The sequence below is a fragment of the Babylonia areolata genome, chromosome 1, assembly GCF_041734735.1.
Source record: "Babylonia areolata isolate BAREFJ2019XMU chromosome 1, ASM4173473v1, whole genome shotgun sequence".
Taxonomy (NCBI): domain Eukaryota; kingdom Metazoa; phylum Mollusca; class Gastropoda; order Neogastropoda; family Buccinidae; genus Babylonia; species Babylonia areolata.
In genome coordinates this window covers 58,765,696-58,780,717 of record NC_134876.1, presented here as the reverse complement: position 1 = coordinate 58,780,717, position 15,022 = coordinate 58,765,696, and the positions used below count along the sequence as shown (strand labels likewise).

The window sequence follows — 15,022 nt, the reverse complement described above, 5'->3', positions numbered from 1 at the left end:
CGTTTCCTCTATGTAGTGTGGGCATTTCTAGAGTGCTTACTCTTCGGAGGACTCCTCTATGGATGGGGATCTCTTGTCTTTGTCCTTAAAGAAGACAGAGTTTTCTCTGACTTATGTGACACCAAGAACCTTTCTGTCAGTGATGTCAGTGAGCTTGGTGACAAATCTACAGAATCGCTGGATGCATACACAGTGGCTGCCGACAGTAGCCACAATGCAAGTGATGTGAAAGAGAATGGACTTGAGCTGAACCTGAACTGCCCTGCTCGTGATAAGCGCCTGACGTTGGTGTTTACCATTGGTTCCTTGTTGTTTTGCGTGGGCTGTGCGGCCATGGGGCAGATCAACTTTAAGTTTGGCACGCGCATCACGCGCCTGTGTGCACTGTGAGTAGAACCTGCACGCCTGGGGTCCAGTTTCTTATTTGACAAAAGATAGGCAGATGTTTTCTGGCACTGACAAAACATGTATGTGACATATTCATGGTATTAATTATTCCATATTATGTTATGAGTGAATGGGCTTGGGATATCTATTTAACTAAGTTTGCTCTTTTTTTGGCTCACATGATGTGGATCTGTAATAACTCTTGTTTTGGTTTGTTTGTATGTGTCTGTGTGTATGTGTTTGTCCCTGTGTCCTTGGTGAACTTTAACAAAGTCATTTTCTCAGGATATTTCTTTAAAAAAAAATGTTTATTCATTAAAAATAATTCTATTCTGTATTTCTTCCACATTCATCTCGGGAATAGGAAACAAATGAAGAAAAACAAATCATAGCTTGTACATGTATACATAAACACAAAAGAGAAAATAGATATGTGAAGGAAAAAAAACAACCACAAATCCCCCCACTACAAAAAAAGCTACCATTTGCACGTTCAGTGGTTCCGTTTTTGTGAAAAAAATACAGTATCCAGCATGTCCCCAATATGAGCCCCATTTCCTTTTTCCAAGTTATTTTCCATTCCAAATACTGGTTTATAACATTTTGATTCAGCATTAAAAGTGGACAGGTTATAGTGTATCTTTGCAATATGTTGTTCAATTTCAAAACAAATGTTCAGATGTCTTTGAAATACATATGTACATTTGGTTTACATTTTCGTTTTTTTTTTGTTTTTTTTTTCTGGAAATACTTTCTCTGTTGACACCAAATTTGGCTTAAAAACAGGAAAAGTAGTTTTGAATCAGATGATGACATTGCACTTCTTGGAAGGGCACAGAAAGTTGTAAAGAAGCCAAAAATGTATCCATAGTCATGTAATCTGAATATGAAGGAAGGAATTTTTGTTTAATGTCCCGTCACACATATCGGTGATTGAAGACATTTTGTAAAAGTATTTATGAATACACCTGTGTATTATCGGTTAGAAGGGGTGGGAGATGTGGATGAATGGAGGGTTGGGGGAAACTGGGCAAATGAGGGTAAAAATGTGGGTGAAATTTGAAAGAAAAACAAAACAAACAAACAAACAAACAAACAAACAAAAAACCCCCCTCTAAATACAGTTACAGGAAATTACTTAAAGGACTTCGTAAAAGAGAAGTCGTTAAACTGACAAGTGAAACAACTGATAATGAATGCAAAAAGTCAAAAACATCAACGTTCTCAGTCACTTGTGAAGACACACTTTCGTGTACAAAAGGCTTCATCAAGCTACAGTGAAAAATTATATGCTCAATTGTCAGGTTATTAAAGCATATACACTTGACATTAGAACAATACTTGGTCCGTAATGAATTTGATAATAGTCTGAGAGCTAAGCTCAGAATTGGTCTGCGAATCGGACCAAAGTCTGAGAGAGTCAACTGACGAAGTTTTAGACTTGAATTCAAGCACCTATAAAAGTCTCTTTCTAGTATATTGCTTATTTCCTTGTATGACAATGGGCAATATACTTTTATACTATCTATATGATTTTTTGCTCCCCTTTTTGCTGCCCTATCTGCTTGGTCGTTATAACGGAATCCAGTGTGGGATGGTATCCAACAAAAATCAACATTTGTACCCTTCACAATCTGAATATGAGTTTGTGTGATAAGTTAACCATGTGTTTCTGTTATGTGTATAATTTATAATCATATCCTTTATAAATCAGTTAAGTAACCTTGCAGTTCAGCTACTGCTGTTTGATAATTTGTTGTATTGCATAACACTAACAGTTATAACAGTCGGATTATTAATTAATGACACAATGTGTATTGTACTTATTTATGTATCTTATTTTGCTGTTGATGCTTCAAAACCTTACTGATTATACTTGCTGTCAGTTTTAAGAGCTGGAAAAAATAAGAATCTGAATCAACAAAGCCAGCAATAAGATGTCTAGAAATGTTTACAAATGTGTGATACTGTATTCCTTTGCACATCCGCAGACACTGACAGTCTTTTATTTTTTCCCCAGAGTGTGCTTGACAGGAGGAACATTGCTCACAGGATTCACTTCATATGGTGCGTATCATTTCAGAATGTAATGGGCGTTACATGTTTGTGAAAGGATTATTATTGATTGCAGTGGTTCACATTTGGGTCTGTTTTCAGACAATTTTGTAGGTTGTGTGTTTGAACTTGAAGGAATGTACATTTGTATTAGTCTGTTAACATGAATGCATGTGACATGAATGAATATTTCTGTAGGTATGGAGGTTGGGGGTTGAGGAGTGTTTGGAGTGGTGGAGAGAAGGGGTGGGGGAATGTATAAACATATGCAGCCATTTGTTTTGTCACCTTGTAACTGCTGGCATTATATTTCATGTGTAAGACAAGACTGGCATTAAAAAGAAAATTGATTGATAAAGGTAGAAAAAAAGATTAATTATTTGGAGACACCCATTTAGGATACAAGTACAGCTGTCATAATATGCGCATATGCGGCAGTTGGTATATTATCTATGATGATCTGTCTGTAACAATGGTATGAATAGAAATGGGGCTCTGTCCATGAATTGGTATAAATAGAAATCATGCGGCTCTGTTGATAACATTATTGATTTCATGTAAGAAACTACTTAAAAAAATGTAGCCATGTCCCGAGTGGTTCTAATAGGGTACGGCACAAAAGACTTAACTAAATATGATTAATTGAAAGGATAGACAAGATCCCATGCACAGGCCAGGAACATATAGAGGCCAGTCACAAATGGGGTTTTCTGTTGGTTTATTTACAATAGTTATAAACTAAAGGAGAAGACTAAGAAGAAGTAATGAGAAGAAGACAACTAGGAGAAGAAGTAATGAGAAGAAGACAACTAGGAGAAGAACTAAGAAGAAGAAGTAATGAGAAGAGGAGAAGAACTAAGAAGAAGAAGTAATGAGAAGAAGACAACTGGGAGAAGAAGTAATGAGAAGAAGACAACTAGGAGAAGAAGTAATGAGAAGACAACTAGGAGAAGAACTAAGAAGAAGAAGTAATGAGAAGAAGACAACTGGGAGAAGAAGTAATGAGAAGAAGTCAACTAGGAGAAGAACTAAGAAGAAGAAGTAATGAGAAGAAGACAACTAGGAGAAGACAGTGCCTGGAATGACATAAACAAATGCCATAAGCACAACATGTCGGCACAAGTGAATAGTAAAGCACATGTATACATGGAAAGACTATCACTCGGGTTTGGGATACGCAACAACATAATGCATATGTGTGAAGACCAAACTTTGACATCAAATGACATTTCTAATACATTTAAATAGCTCAGTTAAAGTGATTGAAGCGATGCTGACTTGGTGAAAGTACACTGACAGTATAGATTAGATAAAGCTTACACTGTGTCAAAGTGACCCAAATGAATCAGTTTATCATGTTGCACTATACTGGAGTAAGCCGTGTAGCAGAGAGCATGATAACTAAATTACAGTTAACAGACTGATACATACCAGGTGGCTTTAACCAATAACTGGTATTAATCCAACACTATCTTGTAATCACAACAGCAGAATACTACACACATCTTAGAGTACTGAGAATCAGTGAAACACTGTAACCATCAGTGATAGCAAATGAGAAAGAACGCATCATATGCACCCACTAGAATATTCTGGAACAAACTATTAGTGTCCAGAGATGTCACTGACTGTGACGTTAAGAAGAATCAAATGAAATACTGCTACGAGCATATGACGACATGGCAATTATTTAGATCAATCATAGCCGAGCTGTGACTAACATGTCAACGCAATAACTGGACAAAGCAGTAACTGAACATACTCATATGAACACAAGTACTGTGTCGAATAATACAATTTACAAATCAACACATTCTACACACTAGTACTTACAGCAATACGTAGCGAGGTGTTAGCCGTTGTGGGAACACACACGACACAACACACTGCTTGCGACACAGCAAGAGAGAGAGAGAGAGACAGCAGGCTCTGGTCAGGTGACTGACCAGGTATGAAAATGACCACTCATCTCTCACTGTGCCAATTTATGCAAGTTAAGCGGACCGCAAAGGCCGTCACGTGTGCTTGCGAGCAGATCGTCACTAATCACGGAGAATCCGATGACAATTGTGTTTGTTTAAAGGTGTTCAGTGACAGATTTCTAAATGATTCCTGAACCGATTTACGTCGGATAAGTTGCAAAAGAAAGAGCTCAACACCTACTTTATAATGAGTATAAAATGAAGTGTTGATTATTTAAGATGAATTTATAATCTAAATTTAACTCACCTGAACAGGGTCAGTTTTAACGAGCTCGTCGCTGAAAATTACAAACTGCGTTAAATCATTTTAACGTAGGCAAACATAAATGGAATAGATTTAAAGATGGAATTGCGACGATTCTGCCAGTATATAATACTTGTAGTTTACTGATCTGACAAAAGAGGTATTAATTAATTACGGTGGAACAGAAACACAAGTTTGCTCTCAGCCAGTGACGTACCGCAATGCGACACTGGTCAAGCAGTTGGTCTGGCGAGGACAATATGATGTAAGTGGAGTGACGTCACACATTCTGTGCGCAGGTTAGGAGGGAAAACTGTCGTCTGCTAATGCAGCTTGTGCGTGAGGCAAGCTAATACAGCTCGTGCATGAGGCAAATATTGGAGCAAGCATAGCGCTTGGTCACAAAAAAATTAAACATATTTTTACCATAGTAAATGTCATTGTCGCATCATCATCATAAGCTCATTTACATTATCACATTGTCAGTATATAAATAGTTGGTGCAGTTATTGTTTGTGTTAAGAATTAACCACCTTCATAGTTGAGATAAAGTAGGAACACAGTCATTCTATGAGAATGGCTTAATAATTCATTTATACAGTATGGCTGCTTAAAATTTTAGAATGGTTTAATGATTCTTTTATACAGTATGACTGTTTAAAAAGTCTGTACTGAAGTTGAAAAAGAATCCAAGCCATGGAAAATACTGAACACCAGATACACTGATATATATCACCAGTGAACAAGTGTGCCAAACCATCAGGTATCCCATTGGAACATTTGAATATCTCTTCACTCTGTACTTCAGTTAAGAAAACTATGTTGGTATGGCCATGTAACAAGACCCAGTGGCTTTGATAAAATGATCTTTTAAAGAACTGTTGGGGGAAGGAGATGAGGGAAAGACAGAAAAACAATGACGATGGACTGCAAGTGCTGCAGAGTGGACAGTAAAGCCATCAACAGAAATCCAGTCTTTGATACACAACTGACAGACCTAGAAGAATCTGAACATTTCTGTGCACCAATGACTCCTGACAGAGTTCAGGGAGAAAAGAAGAATGTGGATCATCAGCAGTTAACTTTCTACTGCCAGCAGCAGTCAACATGATTGAGGCATTCTCACTTCAGTTAAGATGGATTCATGCAGGCTTCATACTTTGATAAATCAACGAACACTGACATGGATTCCAGAACTTTTTTTTTTTTTTTTTGTTTTTAACATGTATATTTGATATTTTGCGTAAATGTATAATGCACAAGGGGGAGATTAAAGCATTAGCAGGTCTGCACATGTGTTGACCTGTGAGGCTTGAAAAGTCTGTACCCTTAACCCACCATGTAGGTACTGTTTTCATTTGAGTGATGGACCTCACAGACCTGTGGGACGTATCCACTGAGACACAATGCTGTTGGATTTTAACCAGTCACTTGTTGCTGAGTATTAACTGTTCATTCATTTCATGAAATTAATTATGCTTATGACTATCAGTCACGCTGACTGCTTGCTTTATTTTTGCAGACAGTCCGTGGCTCATATTTCCAGGCCTGTCTCTCCTTGGTGTTGGGGGCATTCCTATTCTCATGACAAACATGCAGGTATGTAGTGTACATGTAATGTCTTGGCAGAAATTCTTTGGTGTTTTATTTAAGGAATAGTACAGAGTGGTAACTCTTTCCACACAAGGTACATAACTTCAAGCCAATGCTGCTTATGCTACCAATTCAGCTAGCCCACAGGTAAATAAAAGGTACATTGGAACAAACCCAGACAAACCCAGACACTTCCCCAGAAAGGGAAGCGCTGGGCTTGCTCATTGAAAAGTGGACTTTTTCTTCCAGTGTGCAGGTAAATGTAGAAAATAATAGCAACAAATGGCAAAACATCAACATCCACCATGAAATTACCTGTGAGTCAGTTGATCACACAGGAGTCATCATTTTAATGATGAGCAGATCAGAAGAAAAGCAGTAAAAAGGGTCCTTGAATGACGTTTTGCAGGTGTTTGTTTATGGGAAAATGTGCATGTGTGTTTGAACGTATATACGTGTTTGCACGTGTCTGTTTTCATAGAACTTCATTGTTCTTTTCTTTTTATTTCAGTTTTCCATGCTGTTCACCAAGGGCAGTTCTACTGTCGTGTCCATGCTGAGTGGTGCTTTTGATGCTTCCTCAGGAGTCATGCTTGTTGTTAAGGTTGGTCTACAAAAGAAAAAGAAAAGAAAAAAGATAACTAACATACTGAATACTCAAGGATATGAAAATGGAATGTGGGAATGGAATCCTTGGGGGTGATCTTTGCAGACATCATCACCTGAGGATAATATATAAACATTAGTAGTTTACCAATTTGTTGTGGATTATAACCATGTGTTGCAAGACACCTGTAGGTACACCACTGATTTGTGTACTTACTTGATTTCAAGACATCTGTGTAGATGTGTACCTGCATAGTGCACTGATGGATGTTCAAAGGCCCATGGATCCTCAGATTTTTCCCATTAATTTTGTACAGTCATATAGGTTGATTATGGTGACGGTATCTGTTTGTATGCTTGCTAGCTTTATTTGTTATTTTAATGATTCATTTTTAACCTAGATTATGGAAACCTCATATAAAAATGCAATCAGATCAGTAATACAAGCACAATGACTAAGTCTTTCCTTTTTGAATTATTAAAAAAAAATATCTTGCCTTTGAAACTGAAAAGTATGTGAATGAAATACACAGCTGCTTTAGTTGAATGCAGCATTTTGCCTTCAAAGCTGAAAAGAGTGAATGAACTGTACGTTGAGTACAGCGTCTTTCCTTTAAAACTGAAAAGAGTGTGAATGAACTTTACGTTGAATTCAGTGTCTTACTCCAAAACTGAAAAGAGTGTGAATGAACTTTATGTTTAATACAGCGTCTTGCCTTCAAAAGTGAAAAAGTATGAATGAACTTTGTTGAATATAGCATCTTGCCTTCAAAGCTGAAAAAGAGTGTGAATGAACTTTACTTTGAAGACAGTCTTGCTTTCGAAGTTGAAAAAGAGTGTGAATGAACTCTTCGTTGGCTACATAATGTGAATGAACTTTTCCAAGTGTGAATGAACTTTTTGTTGAACACATAGTGTGAATGAACTTTTTGTTGAACACATAGTGTGAATGAACTTTTTGTTGAACACATAGTGTGAATGAACTTTTCCATGTGTGAATGAACTTTTGGTTTAATACAATATGAATAAACTTTTCCACAGCTGCTTCATGAAGGAGGCACAGCATTGAGATGGTCCATGATCTTCATCACCTGTTTCCACGCCATGACGCTGGTCAACACGTTTTTCTTTCTGCCGCAACAGTTCATCTCCAAGGCGCCCCCTCAGCCTGCCGGCGAGGACCCCATGGATTTTGAGGGGGCTGTGGAGCTCATTGAAAATAACGCTCGCAATGACGGCAGTGCAAAGAGTGAGCTGCTTTTCTGTGAATTTAGAGGTGTTGTCCCTTGAGTACTTTGTAGCCATATAAGCCTAAAATTATGGAACCCTTATTTTCTTCTTTTTTTTCTTCTTCTGTTTCCTTTTAATAGTCCATTGCTAGGTGAATGTTTGCTTATTCTCATTACCCTGGTTAAATAACCTTCTGTTTCGTTTTGTTTGTTTATTGGCTGTGAGAGATGAGGTTGTTGGTTGTGCTTATGCTTTATCAATAATTTATTTGCTTTGAAAGGTGAGCTTCATTGGGTTGAATTTTTTGGGTGTCTTTGATTTATTTGTTTGTTGCTGTGTTGTTGGAATTATCTGTTTAGAGAAACTCATAGACATAAAACCAGACCTGCCATTACTATAATGTACATATGGATATATATGGGGAAAAAAGTAATAAAAATATGTGCATGCTATTCACCCATGAAATTTATTTCTGTGATTGTTCTCCAAATTTTCGTCCTGATGGGCTTTTTCAGATGACTTTCAATTATAAGATGTCAAACATAAGTGGGTTGTTTTATTCACTTTATATTTTCAGTTTGTGTTGGCGCAGAAAACATGTTTGGTCTTTTTAATTTTTAATTTTGTAATCTGATTCATACAGAATTTGTGTATGATTTGACAGGATGTGTTGTATTGTTTTTTGGTGATTTTTGTGTATGTGTGCATGTAATTTACACACAAAAAAGACCAGTTTTTAACAGTTTTCGTTTACAGTGAATTTTGATATGCAGGGGTCATATCTATTATATCTCCTAAGAGAAATTCGCATGTTGTCTCGTTGCTCATGTTGCACAGTACAGTCATAAAGCATGCATTTAAAAGACACATGCATTTAAAAGAGGCATGTGCATCCACACACACATTTTGTGTAGAGACATTGAACAAATACCAAGCTGTACAACAAGACAACAAAGGTTAAGCAAATAAGGCAGAACAATATCAATTTACAACAGTAAATTTAACAGTTTTACAGTAAAATTACTATTCATCTCAGCTTGTTAGTTCACCATAAAAAAAAATTCTGCAGTTAACATTTTTTTTTTTTTTTGCGTGCATAAACTTAAAGAAAAAAATTTGAAATTTCCTTCTCCCCTCCTCCTCCTCCTCTCTCCCTCCCCATTTTACTAGTCTTAGGTGAGTTCAGTCCATTATTGCATCTATTTTGAATACAAGTTATAATTTGCTTTCAGAATAATGAAAGAAATATAACAAAAAGTGCAGGCCATCCACTCCAGTATGTGCCTTGAATCTGGCATAGAGAATTTTGACTTTTGGAAGTTTCCGGCAGGGAGATACTTTTTGTTGTGATGATATGTAGAACGAAAACCGTTTTTCTTTTTTACCTTCTTTATTTACTTGCATAGTATTCTTGCAGTTTTATAAAGGAAATGTTTTTTCTGTAAATTGAAGGAGTGTGCCTGAAGTGCCATAGGACAAAAGTTATGGAACTTTTTTAGTTTTTTGTTTGTTTTTTGTTGTTGTTTTTTTTATTGCAGGAAGTGCTTACACAGGTACGTTGTCTCTGCTTATAAATGTGTGGAGGCATACAACATGTCTTTTATGGTGTTTACATATGTAAGTATGTATGTACATATATGTGTGCGTGTGCATGTTTTGTATCTAAATGTGCGCATGCGCAGGTTTGTAGTGCTGTGACACTTTTTCACAGTAATCTTCCTTGGCTCTAAACACAGATGCAGTGAACACAGAGACGGAAACACTGAAGGAGAAGGGCCAGATGCAGAAGAAAGAACTGCCCTCTCTGGTGTCTTGCATCGTCTCCCCTGTGTACTGGCTGCACGTGGTCTGGCTGTCTATACTGCAGCTGCGCTTCTACTACTTCCTGGGGTCGCTAAACTTCTGGCTGACCGAGCTGCTCAGCACCAAGGAAGAGGGTAGGCTTTGGGTGTGGACATGAGGATAACGCCTGGCCATGGTTGCATGAGCAATCTTAGCAGTGATGGGTTTGCTTGGTGTTGGTAACCTGCCCCTGGGGTTGTGGGTGTATGATGCTTCAAAAATTGTGGCTATCATGCAAATGTGTATGTATTCATACCCTAGTACACTTGCTGCCTGGTGAGGTACATTACTGCTAGGCCATCGCTTGGCATTTGTGATTATTCATACATATGCACATCCGCATGCATACATACATACACACACAAATGCATGCCCATAGTTACCTACAAATGATTTTGAGTCTGCACACAGAATGTTTTATTTACATACAGAGAACAGAATCTGTAACACGCGTATTTGATTTTCTATGCGGGTTTGCACATTTATTGACCTGGGAGGTTGGAAAAATCTCCACCCTAAACCAACCAGATGAGCAGAAACCTGAGATTGGACTCGGGTAAACTTGGACGAGATTCCAGCAGTCTAACCATTCAGCCATTGTACCCCATCCAATGAGGAATAATAAAATCAAATCTTTTACTTGCTACATATTATTATATATTATATTTATTTATATAGCGCTGAATCTTGTGCAGAGACAAATCAAAGCGCTTTCACACCAGTCATTCACATGCATGCATAACTCTAAAACTGGAAAAAATGAAGACAAGGAAGAGGCAGGGAAGGAAGGCTGTTTTGGGAGGAGGTGGGTTTTAAGACCAGACTTCAAAGAGCTGAGTGCGGAGACCTGACAAAGAGAAAGAGGAAGTTCGTTCCAATTGCAAGGTCCAGAGACAGAGAAAGAACGGCGGCCAACAGTAGAGTGTTTGAATCTGGGTATGCTTAAACAGAGTGGATCCAAAGCCGATCGTAGAGAGCAAGATGGATTGTAGAGGTGAAGGCAGCCACCGAGATAGGAAGGGGCAGATTTGTGAATACATTTATAACATAGAGTGCTGATCTTGTACTTTATTCTGTGTGAGACAGGTAGCCAGTGGAGATGTTGCAAAAGAGGAGTGATGTGCTCAGATCTTTTTTTTTTACTGAGAAAGCAGAGTTTTGTATGCGCTGAATGGATAAAGCAGGCAAACCAGACAATAGAGAGTTACAGTAGTCAAGGCGAGAGAGAATGAGAGAAAAGACAAGTCTAGATGTTGCGTCAGTGGACATGCTAATAGCAGTTTATCAAACAAGAGAGTAGTATATTTTCAATCCTATTGTTTTATGTGACAAGTAAATAGGAGAAAACCAAAACTCACTCTCGTTTACTCTTTCGCTCTTGTCTGTCTGTATGTCTCTGTCTCTGTCTGTTTCTCTCTCTCTCTCTCTCTCTCTCTCTCTCTCTCTCTCTCACACACACACACACACACTCAAATTCACACGCTCTCATTCACACATACACACACACACATTTTCACACACATTCATATATTCACACACACACACACACAAATCAAAATGAAACAGTGACATTAAACAGATCAGTATTACACTTACACGTTGGTTGCAGAACGTGTTAATGGTGTGATTGCAGTCAGTTACTATACCAACGTGTGCCTGTATACCATGATGTGTGGTGTGGTGACCTCCCCTGTCGCTGGCATCATCTACGACATTTTCAAACGCGTCTTTGCAAGTGAGTTGAATGACATGCTCTGTGGATGCTGCTCATTCTGATGATCATTTTAACGTAATTTGGGGATTAGAAAGAAGCAAGAACAAAAACCTGTGTTTGGCAGTCTCCACTCTAGGGGGTACCTCTATAGCAGCATGTTAAGCATTGTTAACCTCATTCGTCGTCAATAGAAAAAGATCATTTCAGATTTTGTGGCCTTCCATGCCTTGTTCTTTATTCACTGACCTCTGTTTCAATCTCCCTCCACTTCCAAAGTTTTCTGAGTCTGAATTTTCATTGGTGACTGATGGACATGATACAGACCTACATATCTTTCTGACCTTATCAGTGTTTACACTCCCACAAGAAATCTCTGCTCTTCCTCTGACTGTTACCATTTGAAACTCTCTTATCAATACAAGGACATATGGTGAACGTTCTTTCCTCTTTGCTGCTCTATATATCTTGAACAACCTTCCTCCTCATATCCGTGCATCTGATTCTATCTCTGCTTTCTTTTTAAAATCTGTCTATGAGCACTCTCAGCTTTCTTCTTCTACATCACCATCTATGTCAGCTCACTTTGGATTCATGAAGAGTGGGAGAAGGGAGTGCGGGTGGAGGGGGTGAGGGGGGGGGGAGTTGAGAAAGGGTTGTCTGTTGATTTATGTAATTTGTAATATTTTCTTTCATGTAAAGCGCCCTCAGCTCTTAGATAGAAAGGGCGCTACATAAATGTACATAGGTAGTTCCCTGTGGACTGCTGGCACTGAGACTGCTGCTGACAAACCAGGTGTGGCTGTGTATTGGGTACTTGTAATGAGTGGCGTTTGAGTTATACCACTGAAATTGTTAGTTTTAGGGAATGTGAAGAATGACCTTTACTCTTGTATTCCTGGGAATGTTAGGTTTTTGTTCTTCAGTTTTGTACTGCTTTGTACCACTCATAGGCAATTAATCCTGTCCTTGTTATATAGATTTATTCCTTTGGGTTTTGCTACATTGATGGGTAATTCATGGGTGGGAGCATTTTCATATATGGTATTTTGGTATTTGCATTTGATTTTTCATTTCATTATCATTATTTTAGTTTAGTTTAGTTTTTAGTTTTCCCATTTATTTCACTTTGTTTCGATTTTAAGACATGCACTTCAGTTAAGTAGCACCTTGATCTTGGCTGCAAAACTTTTCAGTACGGAAATTAGTCACTCCTACCCAAAGTAATGTCTTCTGTCATGTAACTGTTGACAGATAGCCGTTCCCAGCTGGGTCGTGACCTGATGCCTGCTGTCATACCCCTGGCCTTGACCTCGGTGCTGGGTATCATCCTGTCGTTGCTGGTGCTGTTTGACAGCGAGTCCATTCTGTATCCAGCATTCGTGTTTAACACCCTCTTCAGGTCTTTCATCTATGCCATGGGTGCTGCATACATTGGAGTCATGTTAGTATCTGTGGTGTATTCATCATTTAAAAGTACTGTGCACCAGATACTGATTCTGTGGGATCAAGAAATGTTCTGAAAAAAACAACGAAACAATGAATGAGAATATTACTGCCACTTTCTCTTGAAATAGACTCTTTACTGATCTGTTTGATGTTTCATTACAAACTGCAATTTCATAATGAAAAAAAACTGTTCTTCATTAGTCAGTAGTTTATGTGCATAAACTTTCAACATTACCTATATTCTGTTTGTATAAGAGATATTTTGGAACAATGTCGGAGCAATTTCATGTGCATTAATCTGTCAGTTGATGCAAAGTCTCATATCTATACATTCGTTATTTCCAGACTTGATCACTGCAACTCATTACCAGCTGGTGTGAACTGAAAGGCTCAAGAGAATAGAAAATAATGCTGTTAGCTTTGTCTTTATGTCATCAAAATGTGATCATGTTTTATCACTTCTTCATGCCTTTCACTGGTAACGTCTTGAAAACAATAGATTATAAACAGAAATCCACTTGTGCCTTATCATGACTTATGACATTGCTGCATTGTGTCTTTCTGATTTCTTAAGGTTTACACTCTCTCCTGCCATCTCTTCTTCATGAAAAAAAAAGGACAAAATAAAACAACAAAGTAACCTCTTCTTCATGAAAAAAAGGACAAAATAAAACAACAAAGTAACTAGTTGACCAGTAGATTTAAAACAGAGCCAATGGGGTTGCTAATTAAACTGTGTGTGTGTGTGTGTGTGACTAAATCTTTTGTAAAACGAGTGGAGCAGACATTCTGGGTGGGCAATGTATACATTAAATGTTTATTATCATTGATAAATCATTCTTCCAGTTTCAGTTTCAAGGTGGTGTCAGAGCATGCTTACTTAATTGTTCTAGAGATCAAAGTAAAGCATGTGAAAAACCTGGGTTAGCTGTCTGTATGGAATAACCTAAGCTGAATCAAGCTAATCAGTGCAGTTCTGATATCATCTGATATCAGGCATTCTCCACATTAACCATGGACAAATGATTCCCATGAAGCAACTGAACTGCTGTGCAGGTTTCCCAGTGAGTACTTTGGCATTCTGTACGGACTGATGATCATCCTGGGAGGCATCATCAGCCTGGCTCAGTACGGCTTCTTTGAATGGCAGGAGGCTACAGGAGTAATGTCGGTGAGTGGATGTTTATGCATTATTCTGGTGCTTGATCTCCATGGCATAACACAATTACAGTAGCCTGGACATATTTCATATGTGTTAACAGTGATGCTCACTGTTATAATAATATTCAGTACTGTAAAGTTTGGTCTGTTGAGCACACTGGTATATAAGCCGCACCCACTAAATTTTGAAAAAAATTGAACTTCATACACACATAAGCTGCACTGGCTTATAAGCCGCACTTATTACTGGTACCGGAACACATACCGATACTACAGAATAGGTGTCAATACTGTAGGTTATGAAATAAACACAAGCGGAAACAACACAAAGAAAAGCAAGCAAAAATACTGCTAGTACCACCAAAAAAAAAAAAAAAAAAAAGCACAACGAAAATAAGTTCCATAATTTAGGGATAGTCACATTTATTCAACGTTGTCCTGCTCACTGAATCCACTGAAATCTTCATCTTCAGTGTCCGAGTTGAAGAGAACCAGCATAGTTTCCTCCGCCATCTTGTCACTGACTTCAGCCGCACTTTCACTTGATGAATATGAACGCAAGGTGGAGGTCACTGCTGGTTCGTCACTTGCACTGTCATCTGCTAGGTTGATTGCTTTCAATTTGAAAGCTGCATTACGTTGCATTTTCGGCATGATGAGGGTGTGCGCTTGAGCAGAGTAGAACTGAATGCTGATCTGAAGGCTTTAATGTGTGTGGATTTACTTTTTAAAACCTGAACAGTTAGCACACTAACCTGAAGC

General features: G+C 38.1%; 1 protein-coding gene across 1 annotated transcript in view; it reads left to right on the top strand.

Annotated features, from left to right (window-relative positions):
- LOC143284623 (equilibrative nucleobase transporter 1-like) overlaps positions 1-15,022 on the top strand; it is a 36,690-nt gene that overhangs the window by 5,982 nt on the left and 15,686 nt on the right. The window contains exons 3-11 of the mRNA XM_076591484.1: positions 1-386; positions 2,408-2,454; positions 6,191-6,267; positions 6,773-6,865; positions 7,909-8,116; positions 9,834-10,034; positions 11,573-11,674; positions 12,905-13,094; positions 14,156-14,270. The exon at positions 1-386 is cut by the window's left edge and continues 76 nt beyond it. Of these exons, the coding sequence (XP_076447599.1) occupies positions 1-386; positions 2,408-2,454; positions 6,191-6,267; positions 6,773-6,865; positions 7,909-8,116; positions 9,834-10,034; positions 11,573-11,674; positions 12,905-13,094; positions 14,156-14,270 (1,419 nt within the window). The remainder of the gene's footprint in view (positions 387-2,407; positions 2,455-6,190; positions 6,268-6,772; positions 6,866-7,908; positions 8,117-9,833; positions 10,035-11,572; positions 11,675-12,904; positions 13,095-14,155; positions 14,271-15,022) is intronic.